Source organism: Rhinopithecus roxellana, chromosome 11, assembly GCF_007565055.1.
Source record: "Rhinopithecus roxellana isolate Shanxi Qingling chromosome 11, ASM756505v1, whole genome shotgun sequence".
Lineage (NCBI taxonomy): Eukaryota > Metazoa > Chordata > Mammalia > Primates > Cercopithecidae > Rhinopithecus > Rhinopithecus roxellana.
In genome coordinates this window covers 115,070,451-115,084,243 of record NC_044559.1, presented here as the reverse complement: position 1 = coordinate 115,084,243, position 13,793 = coordinate 115,070,451, and the positions used below count along the sequence as shown (strand labels likewise).

At 42.1% G+C, this 13,793-nt stretch overlaps 1 protein-coding gene across 2 annotated transcripts in view; it reads left to right on the top strand.

Annotated features, from left to right (window-relative positions):
* Positions 1-13,793, top strand: part of ITGA8 (integrin subunit alpha 8) — a 200,988-nt gene that overhangs the window by 145,316 nt on the left and 41,879 nt on the right. For both annotated transcript variants that reach the window (XM_010365605.2, XM_010365606.2), the window contains exon 25: positions 605-763. In XM_010365605.2, the coding sequence (XP_010363907.1) occupies positions 605-763 (159 nt within the window). The remainder of the gene's footprint in view (positions 1-604; positions 764-13,793) is intronic.

Here is a 13,793-nt window from a genome sequence, read left to right as displayed (position 1 = left end):
GGATTCACGTGTTAAAAAACGTTCATCTCTTTATGAGATGTGGCCTTTCTTGCCTTGATATTTGCTGATGGAAACAAAAGGAGCTCAGCTTTGAAACGTGCACTTGAAATGAACTGTGGTGATCACGGACCCGCTTTGTCTCTTAATGGATGGACATTGTTCCAGAGGGTGAAAGAGAGTGCATCACATATGGTTGCAATTGACAGTCAGTAGTCAAGAAAGCGAAGGCAGATTTCAATGTAAAGAGAGAATCACTAAGTTTTGAAGGCATATAATCAAAATTAAAATTTCTAGCACTACGATTACATGAACATAAATTTAAAGCCAGCATCACAGTTATCAGACGAGGGTAGTGTGGTCCTCACTGAGGAAATCCACTCTCAGAGCTTCACAGATTGAAGAGTTTTCTCTAAACACCAGCCCATGGTGCTTTCAGAGTGCTTCTTGCCATTTCGACTCTGAATTTCTTATTTTCCATAGTCATAGTCCAGATGAGTTAAAACCAATCATACATGCTTTTTAAAATGGGTATAGAGTATATGGAGTTTGATTTCATCTCTCTGCCTTCTGCTGTGTCATTAGATAACATGTCACTTGTTTACAGCTGCACAATATTGGACCCAGTACCATCAGTGACACCATCCTGGAGGTGGGCTGGCCTTTCTCTGCCCGGGATGAATTTCTTCTCTACATTTTCCATATTCAAACTCTGGGACCTCTGCAGTGCCAAACAAATCCTAATATCAATCCACAGGATATAAAGGTAGGAGTCTGGTCTAATCCGTGGTTTTGCTGATTTTATTTTTATGGTATAGAAAAAATACAAACTGGGCTTGTTTAAAAAAAGAACAATGAAATCATTTTAAGTTGCTTCAATGATCATTGATCAGACCTTTTCATTTTATAGTTAAAACACCAAGCTTAATTTAAAGTATTACTCCTAAAAAACTTAAATTTCTTTTAGTTTTATTGCTCATGGTGACTTGTCATTTATTTCACCCATTTTAATAGGCACCTTTTATTTTTGGCTCAATTAGCAGCACACCCAAACCAAAATCATAAATAGACATGTCATGTCTGGGAGAATTAGTATAAAAATACTATCTTTAAAGTCTTTTTGGTCTATTGCCAAATTTCATAAGGGTCTTTGCCAAAAGAGGCTCTTCCAGCTGCAGCCCATAGCAAGTGGTGAACTGTGATAATTTGCCAAGAGCCATGAGAACTCCCAGAATGGAATGTTCTGGACCCTATTCTTTAATTGAAGTTTAAAGCCTAGAGCAGTGCTTTTCAAACTTCCTTTGAATCACCTGGCTGTCTGTTAAAATGCAGGGGCTGGGACTGGACCTCAGATTCTGCCTCTCTGCAAGCTCCCACCTCCTGTACCTGATGCCAGTCTGTGGGCCCGACCTTCATTAACAAGGAGCAAGGAGCTGATCCCATCCAGATTAACATCCAAATTTGGCTTTCATGTTTTTCTGGGAAAGAAAGAAATTAATTGGCATAAGCCCTTGAAAATGCCACATTTGTATAAAGAAAAACAAAAGACAACAACCTCTTGTAGTCAGATATTGTCCTTAGGAGAGAACTTCATGTAAGAATGAATGTTCTCCTAGTAGCTACCAGGACACGGTGTCTCTATTAAAAATGGCACAGCACAGGCTTCATGGAATACCAATGCCACCAGCCATGACACAGCAGGTCTGCCCCTACCTCGGCCAGTGGCACTAGGTCATTGCTCATTCTGAAAGGCATTCTTTTTCAACCCAACATGCCTTCTATTCAAAGGGAAGACTAAAGGGGGTTCATTAGTAAAGGACTTACGAGACAACAGCCTCCTTTATGTGAAAATAATACATAAGGCCACTTGTATTACACAAGATTCTTTAAAATACTTGCTTCATGGAATCTTTTTTTTCTCATTTCCTCTCTGCTCTTCATTGAGATGATTTAAAATTCTTTAAGGACAGCAGCTTATTGTAAAATAATATCTGCAAATGCAAATGTGTAACATTTAAATAATTAACACTTTTACATATCCTGCACTGCATTTAACATGTACTTTCAGTCATAGATTCCTTGAGCACATGATTCTGCAGAGACCTCTAACTCTTTTTTAATGTAATGTTTAGTTTATATCTGACACTATTTATATATGTTTGTATATATTATGTAACTGGTTTAATGTACACCATGTTGGTTGTGAGTTATTTGTTTTTTTGTGGCATACTGTGACTGGGATAGTACTAATAGATGACTTGTCTTAAATGTTGACAGATTCTTGCAAACCAAGCCATAGTATATACTAAGCACCTGGCGTTCCATACTCCCCACTTATTCTTTTTTTTTTTCTTTGAGACGGAGTTTTGCTCTTGTTGCCCAAGCTGGAGTGCAATGGCGCCATCTTGGCTCACTGCAACGTCCGCCTCCTGTGTTCAAGCAATTCTGCTGCCTCAGTCTCCCGAGTAGCTGGGATTACAGGCACGTACCACCACGCCTGACTAATTTTTTGTATTTTTAGTAGAAATGGGGTTTCACCATGTTAGCCAGGCTGGTCTCAAACTCCTGACCTCAGGTGATCCACCCGCCTCAGCCTCCCAAAGTGCTGGGATTACGGTTGTGAAGCACCGCACCCGGCCCCCACTTATTCTTTAATGTATAGGCTTGGAGCAAAATTCTGTCTGAGGCTAATAAATTCTGTCTGAGGCTAATAATTTCTAAAATGCAATTCAATTATTTTCCTAAAATTTTCAATCTGTGGAAATTGAATATAAGATTTAAATACAATTTAAAGTAATATCTCCCTTAAATAACTGATCATAGCAATTTGTGAATTTTTGAAATTCTAAATTCATAGAGAAGTTGAAATGTTACTGCTTTCAGGTTCTCAAAGTACTTTCACCTATACTTAATAAATGCTCCAGAAAGTCTAAGGGAGCTTTTATTAATAGACATTAAAAAACAGATAATCAAGAGAGTTTATATTAGTGGCTATAAATAATTGAGAGCACTGGAAATTATTCTCCTCTTATGACTCTAAATAACTTTTTGGTGAAGTTGCTATTAACTTACCTGGCAATTTAATTTTTCCTAGAGAATGCAAAGATTGTCTTTTCTTGATGTGACTTGGACTTTAGTGAAAAACAAATAATCTCTTCCCCATTGTTGTCTTCAACAGAATAGACCTGAGAAATTTTTAATTTTAATAACCATTTTAGATTCAAATTAGCATGAAAATGAATTGCTGTTAAAAAAAAAAAAAAAAAAAGTTGTGCCATAGCCAGGCACAGTGATGTGTATCTGTAGCTACTCAGAAGGCTGAGGTGGGAGGATCACGTAAGGCCAGGAGTTTGAGGTCAGCCTGGGCAACATCACAAGACTCCATCTCTTTAAAAAAATTGTATGGTTAGTTTTATTTTTAGTAAGAAGCAGACAGAGGATGGGCTTACAAAAAGGAACAGGGAGGCGGCGGAAATAACATCTGTCAAGGCAAGAATTCAATTCCAGTATCCAATCTTACTTACCGGGGAAGTGAACTGAGGTTCAATTCCTGATTATTTGGTTCTACAGTTTCTTTATAAGAAGAGTCATATAGGAGCAAGTGTCTCATAAAACAGCTGCATCTGTGAGTAGTACATGTCTACAAGTTCTTCTCCCTTTCTGAAGATGGTCCAGTCCCCACTGCACTAGCCCCCAAAATGTTGCAGGCCACCAGTGGACCTGTAAGAGAGGAGCTCTCTCCCCAGCTTTCTCAAGCTGAGGGATTGGCCATTTCCTTCTTATGTTTTCCTCTTTAATCATTCCACTGATTTCCTTTCAGCAAAATCCCTTTCCCTTGTGTTCAGATACACTTTGTAGTCAACATCCCCCTTCCTTATGTGTCCTTTTTTTTTTTTTTTTTTTTTTTTTTTGAGATGGAATCTCGCTCTGTCGCCCAGGCTGGAGTGCAGTGGCGCAATCTCTGCTCACTGCAAGCTCCTCCGCCTCCCGGGTTCACGCCATACTCCTGCCTCAGCCTCCCTAGAAGCTGGGACTACAGGTGCCCGCCACCACGCCTGGCTAATTTTTTGTATTTTTAGTGGAGACGGGGTTTCACCGTGTTCGCCAGGATGGTCTTGATCTCCTGACCTCGTGATCCGCCCGCCTCGGCCTCCCAAAGTGCTGGGATTACAGGCGTGAGCCACCGCGCCCGGCCCCTTATGTGTTCTTAAGTTGCCCACTTCCCACTGGAAAAATGCTCTCTTCTTCATTACCTCTCCCTGACCCCTCACAGATCTCTAGGGAAACTTGTGAAAAATAAGCCATAACTTCCTAAGAAACATTTTAGGGGTCACATACTACAGGGATCCATTGCCACTAACTCTACAGCCTTCAGAACTTCCCAGATACGCTCTGAGAATCCCTATAAGCTCCCACATACTTCCTAATTTCTCTCAATTAAATCGATTTCCACCTAAATATCAGTGTTTAATGTAATGTACTTAACAAATGGATTTTCTTCTTTTTTTTTTTTTTTTTTTTTTTTTTTTTTTTTTTTTTGAGACGGAGTCTTGCTCTGTGGCCCAGGCTGGAGTGCAGTGGTGAGATCTCAGCTCACTGCAAGCTCCGCCTCCTGGGCTTACGCCATTCTCCTGCCTCAGCCTCCCGAGTAGCTAGGACTACAGGCACCCGCTACCTTGCCCGGCTAGTTTTTTTGTATTTTTTTAGTAGAGACGGCATTTCACCGTGTTAGCCAGGCTGGTCTCGATCTCCTGACCTCGTGATCCGCCCGTCTCGGCCTCCCAAAGTGCTGGGATTACAGGCTTGAGCCACCGCGCCTGGCCTATTTTTTAAATTACTCATATGGCAGCAGTCCTGGACATTGTTATTTTTCTTACAAACACATACTTTGACGGCATCAAAGCCCTATTGAGGATTAAGTTGGGGTTTTGTGGACTGGCTTGAGAACTGAAACACCATTTAAAACATCATTTCTAAAGAGAAATGCATTCTGAATGCCAAACATCTAGCCTAAAACCTTCTGAAATACAACCAGTCTATAACCTGGATATGCACTGCAAGTACAACATATCCCTGAAAGTCTTCACACATAAGTCTCAGCATGTGATAAGACCCAAATAAGGTTCAGGTTTTTTTCACAGTAGAAACTGGTTACAGTTTGGTTATCCCAGCAAGTTACCCTAATGTCCCCAAAGTCAGGAGGAGACATTGACGGCTTTTGTAAGCTACCACTGGGATCATCCTGTAACCTGTGGCTGCTTTAAAAAATAGTGTTGAAAAGTTCTCACCCACAACCATCTCACTTGTTGCCCAAACACAGAGCATTAGCAACTAAACTGGGGTGGGGCAGGGGCAACCACACACAAATGCTTCTAGAAGCCAGTGAGTTCTTATTCTGAATATTTGTCTTGGACCAGGCACATGGCTCGTGCCTACGATCCCAACTCTTTGGGAGGCTGAAGTGGGAGGATCACTTGAGGCCAGGAGTTTGAGAGCAGCCTGGACCACGTAGCAAGACCCCATTTCTACAAAAAATAAAAAGAAATTAGCCAGGCATGATGACACATGCCTATAGTCCCTGGAGTCCCAGCTGCTCAGGGGGCTGAGGAAGAAGAATTACTTGAGCCCGGAAGTTGGAGCCTGCAGTGAGCTATGCTCATACTACTGTACTCCAGCTTTGGCAACAGCATGACATCCTGCCTCTAAACAAATAAATAAGTAAATACTTGCCTCATATCAGGATTTATGGGATTCACTCAGCTTGGTTTGTCCATACTTTCGAACCTTAGGCCGTGAGGAAAGGTAGAATCAGGGATAGGCAACGGGGCGGGGGGCTGGAGGGGATCAGGAAAGGCTGGGTGAGCTGCACAACTGGGGTTTCCCCTGTGAGTTGGCCCCAGGGCCCAGCTGAGGTCAGCGTAGGGGCATGGAAGTACCTTGGGGACGTCCCTTCCCACTTTCTCTTTTGCCTCCCAATGACAATGCCTCTGCCTTTGAGTTTCTGTTTCTCCGTGGATAGTTTCTGCTTCACCAGATTCCACTGGTGTTTTCTGTAAACTTAGGGGCATAAGCAGATGCCCGGGAAGGGTCTCCCTCCAGGCTTCAGGGTCTAGGTCAGAGACAGAGGATTTTAACACCGCACTTTATTCACATCGTACCATCTATAACGTTTTGAAATGTTCAACTGTCTGCAGCATCCAAAGCAATCCATTAGAGCTAATTTTTTCCAGATCTTTCTTGGAAGAAAATTTTAGAGTTGAGTCAAGTATTTCTCAACTAATCTAAAGCCAGTACAATAATTATTTCAAACTATCAATTTTCTTATTTGATGGGCTTTATCCTAGGGTTTGGAGAGTCCTGCACACAGACTGTGATCTTTAGATAAGATGAGGTTGAAAAAGTAAAACCTATTGAGGAGCCAAAAGTTTCATAATGAGTAAAGGATTCTTCTTTTTCTTTCTTTCTTTCTTTTTTTTTTTTTTTTTTTTTTTTTTTTTTTTTTTTTGAGATGGGGTCTGACTCTGACAGTCAGTCTGGAGTTCAGAGGTGAAATCTCAGCTCACTGCAACCTCTGCCCCTGAGTTCAAGTGATTCTCCTGTCTCAAACTCCTGAGTAGCTGGGATTGGCACCCACCACCATACCCGACTACTTTTTGTATTTTTAGTAGAGATGGGTTTTCACCATGTTGGCCAGGCTGGTCTCGAACACTTGACCTCAGGTGATCCGCCCTCCTCAGCCTGCCAGAGTGCTGGGATTGGCGCTATCTCTGCTCACTGCAACAACCTCTGCCTCCCAGGCTCAAGCAGTCCTCCCATTTCAGTCTCCCAAGTAGCTGGGACTATAGGTATGTACCACCCCGCCTTGCTGATTTTTGCATTTTTTGTATAGATGGGGTTTCACCATGTTGCCAAGGCTGGTCTCAAACTCCTGAGCTCAGGCAATTCACCCACCTCAACCTCCCAAAGTGCTGGGATTACAGGCGTGAGTCACCATGCCTGGCCTAGGATTTTTCTTTAATTGGCAAGACTTTGTAATAGACAGCTAAGTGTGAGATGCAGAGGGAAAAGGCTTAGATGTGAGACCGTACCTAGGAGAGGAAGACCGATAAGATGCCCACATATAACCTATGTTAAGACTATGGAATGTTTGGGGCCCAAGTTCAAGAAAATAATCCTGAGATAAAAGTGGCCTGAAAGACTCTGTAGACTAAGAAGAGCTTAACATGAGAGAAAGCCAATGCTGTTTGTAAAAACTGCTGTGAGAGCCATGGAAAGTTGGAGGTTGCCACCGAGAATGTCTCCTGAACCAGACCGGTCCCATGGGAAGTCCAAATTATAACCAGATAGTACAAACATGGAAAGCAGAGACACAGAAACTGTCCGTTCATTAGGGATGAGAGTTTTGGAGTTATGTTTTGGAATGAGTGGGCCCGCAGACAGTGGCTTGGCAAATTTGCATAGTTTTGTGTTATCCTTAAGGGTACTTTCTTCTTCCTGACTGCCTTCATGTACCAGTTTTCCTTAATTCAGAATGCAGGCGCTCTTGTTACTTCCTAGCACAACAGTTCTTGGTTCTCTTTGTCTCTCTCTCTCTCACTCACGCGCACACACACACACCCTTAAAAACCAAGACATATGGCTAGGCACAGTGGCTCATGCCTGTAATCCCAGCACTTTGGGAGGCCAAGGCAGGAGGATCGCTTGAAGTCAGGAGTTCAAGACCAGTCTGGCAACCATGGCAAAACCCCATCTCTACTAAAAGTACAAAAATTAGCTGGGCATGGTGGTGGGCACCTGCAATCCCAGCTACTCAGGAGGCTGAGGCAGGAGAATCGCTTGAACCCAGGAGGCGGAGGTTGCAGTGAGCTGAGATCGCGTCACTGCATTCCAGCCTGAGTGACAGAGCAAGACTGTCTCAAAAAAAAAAAAAAAAAAAATCAAGACATGAAAGGAAGAAGATTATTTAGTACATCTTTGCCATTAACTCCTGATTTCTTTGTGGAATCATTTTGACAGCCTTGACCACAGGAACCGTAATCTATGTCCTAGCTAAAGCATTATTTGATGGCTGTTACTTGCCCCTTCGATACTCAGCTGTCTTCTACAAACTCTCCTCCCAGGAAAAAAAAAAAAATTAACTGTTTATTATTTTAGAAGGTTTGATGAGGAGAACAGTAGTCAATTTTAATTTACTTCCTCTCCAATTGTGACGTGTTAGTGACATCTATGGCTTACCCCTAGACCTGGTCAGTCTGTCCTAAGTATGCTTTCTCTTTCTTATGGGAATGCTACCTCTGTTAGAAGAATTGTATTCGCCTTTTTAAGAGTGCCTGAAGATCCAATTCTCGACCACCAAAAAGAATTATACAGTCTGAGATTTTCACCTTCTCTTTGAGATGGTCTTCAGGTTTGCATATATATTTTGGAATGTAAAAACACCACGTTCAAATACTAACAAAAGCTTCAACATCACCAGCGGAGTGAGTTGATTCTTTTAGTTATGCTTTGCATGAACTTTTCAGGAGGTTAAAAAAGTGGGGTTTTTCTTTCCCTACAAACCCTCAACATTCATGTCTTAAAGAAAATTACATGGTGGACTGCCCCCCACCAGGCTTGTCTCCACTTCGGTTTAATTATAGGCAAAGTACATGAGAGTTGTCTGCTGTTTTTTGTGTGCTAGGAATATCTGAAATCCAAAAACAAATTACAAACAAGAAAAAGATGGTGTGCATTGCTTTTGTTTGGGTTCACAGGGCCCTGAATCTAATTTCACCCAACTACCTTTCTTCAAATGCCGCTATTTCCGACTGTATTGCACATTCTGGCTGCACAGTATCCCTTTAATCCATAAATTTAAACTTATGACACAGTGAAGAGTTTGGTAAAGATTATGAAAATAGAAAATTCCTGTTGGGCTAAATTCTGAGTAGCAGCTGTAGAAAGAAACATGTTTACCAACAATTATTTCCTTATGCAGAAAGAAGTCATTTTCATTTGCTCTGCAGAAGACACTTTAGTGGTTACCATCAGCTTCTCCTAGCACTTAACAAATTGTCCTGGGAACTGTCTGCCTATCATGGATGCTAAGAGGCCAGCATCCTCCACCCTCAGTGGAAAACCATGGCCTGTAGGTTCATTGTCAACTGTGAAAGAGGCTCCAAATGTTCATGTAGAAAATGGGCTTTAACTGTTGTTTAGATTTCTTGGATAACTTCTTCCTTTTTGTTTTGTTTTGTTTTGTTTTTAAATAATTTCTGGAATGTCATTTCAGAAAGCTGGTTTGCTAGCTATTTGGAGACCTTTTGACTATGGTGTGTAAGAGTGGCATTCCTCTATTTGTAAAACAGTGTCGCAAAATACAGAGATGTGTTCCATCAACCCCTGCCACACGACGCTGTCATTCTCTAGCTCAAAGTAAGCCCTGTATTTTATTGAGAGACCACTTACAAATGTTTGTGAATGACGATTTACCCCAATAGGACATGTTCTTTATTTGTCCACAAGATACATCTGATGAAACCACACCGGAAGTTAAAGAGTTTTCTTCGGGGTATTGGTTTTTGTTTTTGTTTTTTCTGGAGACAACCTCACTCTGTCGCCCAGGCTGCTGGAGTGCAGTGGCACTATCTCGGCTCACGGCAGCCTCTGCCTCCCAGGTTCAAGCAACTCTCCTGCCTCAGCATCCTGACTAGCTGGAATTACAGGTGTGCACCACCAGCAGCCCAGCTAATTTTTACGTTTTTGGTAGAAATGGGGTTCTGCCATGTTGGCCAGGCTGGTTTTGAACTCCTGGCCTCAAGTGATCTGCCTGCCTCGGCCTCCCAAAGCGCTGGGATTACAGGCGTGAGCCACTGCACCTGGCTGTTTGGGCTACTGTTTTACCACTGCCACTACTATTACTGCTTACTGCTAATAATAATAATAATAATAATAATAATAATAATAATAATAGGCTATAACTTGGTAATAAAGAGTCAGTCTCTCATTTTTTATAGTGCCTCTTCTCTGTAGTTTGGTTAACTACAGAGTTAACCTCTGTAACATAATTGTCAATGACCTATAAAAGAATTCACATGATTCATCTCAAAGCACAATCTACATGCACACCCACATAGTATATGATAGAAAACATATGAGAGAATTTTAGCTAGCGATTTCCACAATTCTTAATTTTCTGTCTAAGCTCACATTTTATCTTATGCCATAAAAACTGTTCTATCAGATCCTGGATCACTGAGTATCTGTATTAGGCCATTCTTGCCTGGCTAAAAATACCTAACACTGGGTAATTCATAAAGAAAAGAGGTTTAATTGGCTCACGGTTCTGCAGGCTGTACAGGAAGCATGAGCTGGCACCTGCCTGGCTTCTGGGAGGCCTGAAGGAACTTTTATTCATGGAGAAGGCAGAATGAGGAGCAGGCACTTCACATGGTGAAAGCAGAAGCAACAGAGAGAGGATGGGTGGGGCAGGGAGTGCTGCACACTTTTAAACTCACAGTGGAAGCTCACTTAGCACCAATGCGATGGCCAAGCCATTCATGAGGGATCCATCCTCGTGACCCCAGCATCTCCCACGAGGCTCCACCTCCCTCATTGGCAATTAAAACTCGACATAAGATTTGGGAGGACAAATATCCAAACCATAACAGCAACCTCAATCAACTGTGGGGCTTCCCCTCCTCCTCATTGTGCCAGGCTCTTCCATGGTTCTGGGATGTCCCAACGCCCATAGGGCTGGGATATCCAAGGCCTCCCCGCAGGTCCATGCACTCCACCTCCCAGGGTTTCTGCCACTGGTCTTCAACCACACCTCAAACTACCCTGCCTCCAAGACATTCAACTCAACTTTCCTTTCTCCTCCAATTCAATCTCCTATTTTTATGATGGTCTCACTTGTTCTCGTCAAGAAACTTTTTCTTCCCTGGTATAAATGCTTTCTCTGACACAGTTACCCCATCCCACTTTCAGGACTTCCTCTGGCCATACCTTCTTTTCTGCCAAGCCTGGACTCCACAATGAGTTACTTGAAACACGCTTTTACAAGCCCCCATTACCTCCTGATCCTCATATCCTTCCAAGCCCCTGCCCTGAAAATCTCAGTCATGCATGCACAGTCCCACAGCCTGGCTTCTCTACCCCATAGCCTGATGGCACCATGACAGATTGATGTCGGCGCACGTTCACGGAGCCACCAGCTTCGCAGGGGCATCTGCCATTGTGATGATCGCTCCTCCCCATCCTCCTCCTTGCCTTGTCTAAACCTTCACCACGCTCTCTGTCCTTCCTAGGCAATAGCTCTATCATTACTGTTAGGAATGATCCATTTCCCTATCCCAAACCCCTCCCCACCTGCTAGGGTTAGGCTAATCTCACCTTGAATTACAATCCCCATAATCCCCGCGTGTCATGGGAGAGACCAGGTGGAGGTAATTGGATCATGGGGATGGTTTCTGCCGTGTTGTTCTCGTGATAGTGAGTTCTCACGAGATTTGATGTTTTTGTAAGTGTTTGGTGGTTTCTCCTGTGTTCATTCTCCCTCCTGCCACCTTGTGAAGAAGGTGCCTTGCTTCCCCTTCACCTTCTGCTATGATTGTAAGTTTCCTGAGGCCTTGCCAGCCAGGCAGAACTGTGAGTCAATTAAACCTCTTTCCTTTATAAATTACCCAGTCTTGGGCAGTTCTTTATAGAGGTGTGTGAATGGACTAACATACAACCCCAGCCTTCCACACACCTCCTAATCATCTCTCTTCCATCCTCAATTTCTTTCCAACATTTCCAGAGAAAGGACGATTATTCCTCCAGCTCCATGAATTAACTTTGCTACATCAACTATTCCCATTTCCCGTGTCTTCAACCTCTTCTCTCCTTGGGCATTCCTTGGGTTCTATAAACTTTGTTAAATTTCTCCCATCTTCAAAACAAACAGTAAATGCAGTAGTTTCACTCTATATTCTCTTCCAAGAATGGACCTCTTTCCCCTTCCATTTACAGCCACGCTGTGCTTGCTATCCCTACTTTTTCATTTCTCATTTACTTTTTATACAATTTTACCTTTTTGTACATTGTTCATAATTTTTATGTTAAAATGCTAAATGTTCATCATAAGAATATATCACGTAATATGTAAAAACATAAAGAAGAGCATTTTAAATATCTAATAGTGTTACCATCTGTTTACTGTTATTTTTTCCATTTATTTATGCATTAACTTATTTTTCCACTTCACCATACACATTTTACTATTATATATATTGCCAACGAATAAGGAGGCTTGGCCAGGCACAGTGGCTCACGCCTGTTGTCTCAATGTTTTGGGAGGCTGAGGCAGGAGGATCACTTGAGCCCAGGGGTTCAGGACCAGCCTTGGCAACACAGCAAGACGCTGTCTTTACAAAATTGAAATTCACTAGGTGTGGCAGGATGTGCCTGCAGTCCTAGCTATTTGGGAGGCTAAAGCAGGAGGATCAGTCTGCGTAATGAGCTTTGATTGTACCCACTGGGCTCCAGCCTGACTGACTGACACAGCCTGTACAGAGTGAGACCCTGTCTATAAAAATGAAAAATAAGGAGACCCTTTTAAAATCTATAATATTATTATCATACCTAAAAAGAAATAAGCAAAACTCCCTTAGTATCATCAGATCTCTACCACTGTAACACTTTCAGGACCGCCCTTCCAGATTATTTCTATTTATAGATCTGCAATATCAGATACATCCATTTTTATTAAAAATACAATCTTACTACATATGCTGTTGTAAACCTGTCTTTTCCCCTTACAAATATATTGTATCTGTCTAAATTCCAATGGAGCTTCATGTCATCATTTTTAAAACCTGTCCAGTAGTCTTCTGTATAACTATATCATAATTTATTTAATCAGTAATCTGTATATGCCTGCAAAGTGCTAAGCTACTGTTTTTCTTCTCTATTATAAATAGTGTTGCTACAAACAGCAATATTTTGTTTTCATGCCTTATTTGGGGGACAAGGCTCATCTTGTCTCTGAGCCATAGGGAATTTAATATAAAAACAACAGAAGGATTTAATTTCATATCTTTTAAAATAATTATCCATTTGTTAAAATGCATTCACTCTTGAGCTACTGCAGTTAAATTTCTACCTCCACCAATCTCTTCTGATAAAATGACATCTATAATTTTGTTCTTTTGTATTTTTACTTTTTTGGGAGCAGGGCCTCACTCTGTTGCTCAGGCTGAGAATTCAGTGGCGTGATCATAGCTCCCTGCAGCCTTGAACTCCTGGGCTTAGATGATCCTCTTGCCTCAGCCTCCCAAGTGTCTGGGACTACAGGCTTGTACCACTACACTGGCTTTTTTTTTTTTTTTTAATTAGCAATGAGGTATCACTATGTTGCCTAATCTGGTCTCAAACACCTGGCCGCAAGCCAAGATCCTCTTGACTCGGCCTCCCAAAGTGGTGGGATTATAGGTGTAAGCCTGGCCCATAATTATTTTTTAATTTAATTTAATTTTAAGTTCCAGGGTACTTGTGAAGGATGTGCATGTTTATTACATAGGTAAACATGTGCCATGGTGGTTTGCTGCACCTGTCAACCCATCACCTAAGTATTAAGCCCAACATGCATTAGCTATTTTTCCTGATGTTCTCCCTCCCCCTACCCCCCTACGCCAACAGGCCCCAGTGTGTGATGTACCCCTCCCTGTGTCCATGTGTTCTCATTGTTCAACTCCCACTTATAAGTGAGAACATGCGGTGTTTGGTTTTTCTGTTCCTGTGTTAGTTTGCTGAGGATAATGGCTTCCAGTTCCATC